General features: G+C 42.8%; 1 protein-coding gene across 1 annotated transcript in view; it reads left to right on the top strand.

The window, feature by feature from the left end:
* The window catches only part of mettl24 (methyltransferase like 24), a 33,436-nt gene extending 31,108 nt beyond the window's left edge, over positions 1–2,328 (top strand). The window contains exon 5 of the mRNA XM_062550733.1: positions 1–2,328. This exon is cut by the window's left edge and continues 151 nt beyond it. Within this exon, the coding sequence (XP_062406717.1) occupies positions 1–170 (170 nt within the window). The 3' untranslated portion in view covers positions 171–2,328.
* Positions 2,329–5,000: the final 2,672 nt, after the last annotated feature.

The raw sequence follows: 5,000 nt of genomic DNA, 5'->3' as shown, positions 1-5,000 counted from the left end.
TGGTCCGCTACTGGTTCAGTCTGCTTAAGGAGGTGGAGCTCGCTGACTTCAGACTGTTCCACAGCTGGTCCGACCCAAACAAGCCCCACCTCTTTTTGCACAAGAACCTATGGAACACCAGCAGCGTGTTTCGGCTGGGCTGGGTTAACACCCGATGGAAACCACGCTGACCAATTACATGGAAGCTCTGCAGACTATATCCAATAGGAGCAGAGAAGGAAGAGAATGTGAGTTTCCCTAGGAACGCCGAAAGACCCAGAAGTAACCTCTACTTCCAGGAACAATGTGTGACCAGTCAGTGAACTCCCATGGACACTAGATAAGTCCACCCTAGAATGGACAAGCAGAGTGCAAAATTATCATTTTGTTGGAGAGTCTAAACAGGGTGAAAACGTCTCAGAGAAAACAGTTCTCAAGGAAAAGACTGTAAAAAACACTTTCGTTTCTAACCTTACCAACACTAAGCTGTCAGACTCAAACACAAACATACACACAAAATGCTCTCCTGGTGTAGGAAAGTACAACACACACACACACACACACACACACACACACACACACACACACACACACACACACACACACACACACACACACACACACACACACACACACACACACACACACACACACACACACACACACACACACAAAATAACTCTCCTGCTGTTGGAAAGTGCTATCTGTTGGATGCACTATATCTGAACCCGTATGAGAGTTAATCTCTTATTTGTGGGCTTGGCTCATCATGTTTGGGAATTAGGCTAATACTGGCTGTAGGCTGGAAACGTGACACAGGCTCTCCATCTGATTTCTGTATTTATGTCTAATGCCCTGTCCCAGGCGGAGCACTGTATGCTTAAGCCCTGTAGGAGCCTTGAAAATGCTGAGTCATGTTTCACCCATCAGATACCTGACACTCACTGGCCCACTTATGGCTGAGGAGATACATGACTGGACAAGGTACATTGCCACTCAATCTCCCCTCCCTCTGTCCTTCCACACACACACACACACACACACACACACACACACACACACACACACACACACACACACACACACACACACACACACACACACACACACACACACACACACACACACACACACACTGTTGTCAGTAAAAGCAATCAGCAGCACACACCAATGGTGAAGACAGATATGGCAGGACACACCTCATTTATTCCCACTAACATAAAAACTAGCACACGCACACATGCACACACACACACACACACACACACACACACACACGCACACATACACACATACACACACACAAATTACAGTTTTTTGGAGGGCCATAAAACAGAGATTTGGCTTCGTCCCCCCCTGTACATAAGAACATAAGCTGTTTTGCGGTAGATGGCAAACAGAACCTGTACAGCAATCAGTGAAAATGATGAAGAAACTGGGCAGGAGAGGAGAGAAATGGTGACACACTTACGGCGTGATGCACGTGATGCAGCAGGGGGGAATTTTCCATAAAGCTAATATCACTGGACAGGCAGCAGCAGGATCTGGCCCGGGGTCTGACAGGTTCATGAGACATCTGGACCAGATCAGGACCAGACCGTGTTCCCATTCATTTCATTTCCAATGCAAAATCTTAACCACTGAAATAGGACATCGTTAAAAGAAAAGTGTGTTACATGAAAGCAAATAAGAAATCAATTCGCCAGAGGGGAGTGGATTAAGTACTAATGCTTCTACTACAGTGACAGAAGTAAGCATTGGGTGTAATGCTCCGACAACCTCACATTGTGAGCTGTTCACAATTCATCCTGTGATAAAGAGAACAATCATTCTTAATTCACAATGACTTAGAAGATACAAACACCTACACCACAAAACAATAATAATGATAATAAAAGGTCATGTTGAATACAACGTGACGTCACATTATTGCTGTACCAGACCCTCAGGACCCACATCATGGACAACGTCAGAGACTTCATTGTCTGTAGGCTATCGTAAGTCAGAGTAACATCAAAATCGTGCATAGTGCCCGGACCAGTAACGTGGCTCCATAGCAACCGTGCCATTTTCTTTAGCCACATTGTCATGAATGACCTCTACATTTTGGATGTTGCGTTGCCTGTGCCGTGTCTGTGTCTTTGGTAGGGGTCAACAGGTCAGCAGTGTCCTGTGAGTTAGTCTGGTGTGAATGGGAGGAAGGAAAGGAACCAAACTACCTTTGTGTGAACTGTGAATGTGTGTAGAGCATAGCAAACTGCTAACTGCCAAATAAAGTTATGACGTGCAGAGCAATACACGTAAAACAAGTCTGGTCAATTGGAATTGCTTAGCTGTTCTTTTCTCCTGGCCAAGGCATTCTAATTTCTTGAATTTCCCCTTGGGGATCAATAAAGTGTCTATCTATCTATCTATCTTTAATGTGTGCTCACGGTGCAAAAAGGAAAGAAAAAAAATAATTATTTCACAGCTTCTTGCACTGACATCTGAGTAATGTTTCAAGTGGGACACCTTGTCAAGCACATTTATGACAACGTGGCGGAGGGGGCCTCGAGCTGTCGAAGCAAAGAAACACGTTTAAAAATGCAGCAAAACCAAACCAGTCTGAGCCTCACTTTGAGTGCTTCACGGGCAGAACCCAGAGATGATGTGGATTGGGCATAATCATTTGAGCCATGTGTGTGTGTGTGTGCGTGTGTGTATTTAATAGGGGAGAAGAAAAAGAAAGTGCAAATCTTTCCCACAGACAGACTGTGAATGACAGTAAAATGTCAAATCAATTTTAGCCAGAACTATGGCCTCTCCACCTACACACATACACACACACACACACACACACACACACACACACACACACACAGTTCTTCCTCTCTATAATCCTGTGCATCACCATCTCACAGATATACACTCTGGAACACTCTTGAGCACAACACAGAGAGAGAGAGAGTGTGTCTGGACGCATTTTCTGGAGAATAAAAATCCCCTTCTAAAGGGAGTAAACAAACTCTGTGTGTCAGAGAGAGAGCGAGAAAGAGAGAGAGAGACAAGTTCATCTTAAAGTGAGATTGATTGAGGTTGACTTTTTTGTTGGGGAGGCAGGTGCTGGAAAAAATCCATCTTTTATCAATTTTCAGTCCATCAAATGGACTAATGTTGGTCCATTATTTAAGCGAATCAGCCAAACATTCTGAGGTCTGTTGTCGCCACAGAAGAACGAGTGCAAAGTGTGCATTTTCACCAGGCAAAAATACTCTGTCATAAAACCAGAGTTACGCCCCCAAGATTTTCCATTTTTCAACAGGTCTGACAGCGTCTTCTGACACGTTTCAACATTTCAAGACCCCCCCTCCGTCTGGTTCATGTTGAAGTACTGTCAACTGGCTGACTACTGTGTACTTCTGCTTGCTTTACATACTCAACATGCCTGCTTCATTTTCAAGTACAGTGCTTTGGTGCTTTTGGGGATTTCTGTCAGAATGAAAATGTTTTGGTTTACATGAGCACCAAATATTGGCAGAACAAAAACTTGGAAATATTTTTCATATGTTTCAAATATGTTTGTAAAGTATTTGGTTAATACGGGCTTAACAGATACAATACCTTTTCGCGTATTTCAAACCTATTACCATTTACAGGTACAATGGCAGAAGCCTTCACAAAATCGGAGTATTCACATGTGTCACCAGTGACAAATAGGCCTAATTTGCTCATTTTAAATAAAAACAGGCCATTTTATTCAGATGGCACATGGTCAATGTCGATGTGACCAATCACTTTGCACAGTATGCACATGCTGATACTAATTCAAACACTATGGAATCGAGGAATCTATTTCATACTTGAAAAAAAAAACAATCAGTCTGGTCTATTTTATATTGACTGGTTGATATTGATAGTCATTCATGTCACGGTACATTTAGAAAGGGACATTAATTTAAGGACATTAATTTGCCAAGCGCTACGAGCTATGTCAAGCATGACAGTTAACGCTGTGATACCCTAAAGACGAGCAGGTAATGTATATTTGAATTAGGAGACTGAAGTGAGAATTACACCAGCAGCATCATGGAGCCTTTGTTTGATAATCAGATTGGACACGCGTCAACAGGACAATGGCATCTCAACAGCTCTTGGCCAGATTACACTTACCGATCAAATCAGCTTCGGATCTAGCCAAAACTAAGCAGTCAGTATATAAATTCACACATGCAAGCAAGCACACATCCATACATACACACTCCCACACAGATCACTAAATAATTAGAAATAGCCTGGACCACAATGTACAGAACACTGCCATCTGTTAAGGGAACAACGATAATAGACAGCAAAAAAAAAAAGATGGCGTCAAGGTTTTTTTGGGAAACATATTTCAAATAGAAGCAAATATTAGAGCCGTGTGCTCTCTGAAATAGCTTGATAGATTGCGGTCCACGTACACTCTGACCCAGAGCTGAACCAGCTGGTCAAGTCTCATGACAGCAGAAAAGGCGCAAGAAAAGCTTTTATAGCACTTCTAAGAACAGCATCCAAATAAACGCTCTTTTGTCAAAAATAAACCAGAGCCGTCTCCAAGCTTCTATCAGTAATAGGCTACATAATATAGACCGACTGAAAGCACTTAGAGAAGTTGTCTTTGAGTAGAATTACAATTTACAGAGCTCTTCAAAGCCATGTTGGAGACACTTTGATGTGTTCTGTCAAAGCAAAAGGTGTTTATTGGACTGACTGATGAGCTTCATAAAAAGCTTAATACTCTAAATAATCCAGCTACATTTCATCTGCTGCTCTCTCACACACAGAACAACTTCAAACAAGTGCAGAGCACACCGTAAACCCATATCTCGATGGAATATACGGTTAAAAGCTAACTGTGAAATGACCTCTTATCTCCGTGTGTGTGTATGGACGAGGCTGACCTTAGGGTGTCTGTCTCTGGCAGACGAAAGGAAAAACACGTTTCCGTCGTCTGGCCATGTCCGTGATGTAAACCTGAGGTAGGAGATGTAAATATTGTCTCG

The sequence above is a fragment of the Sardina pilchardus genome, chromosome 12 (assembly GCF_963854185.1).
Source record: "Sardina pilchardus chromosome 12, fSarPil1.1, whole genome shotgun sequence".
Lineage (NCBI taxonomy): Eukaryota > Metazoa > Chordata > Actinopteri > Clupeiformes > Clupeidae > Sardina > Sardina pilchardus.
The sequence above is the reverse complement of the archived record's forward strand: the minus strand, read 5'-3'. Positions and strand labels throughout refer to the sequence as shown.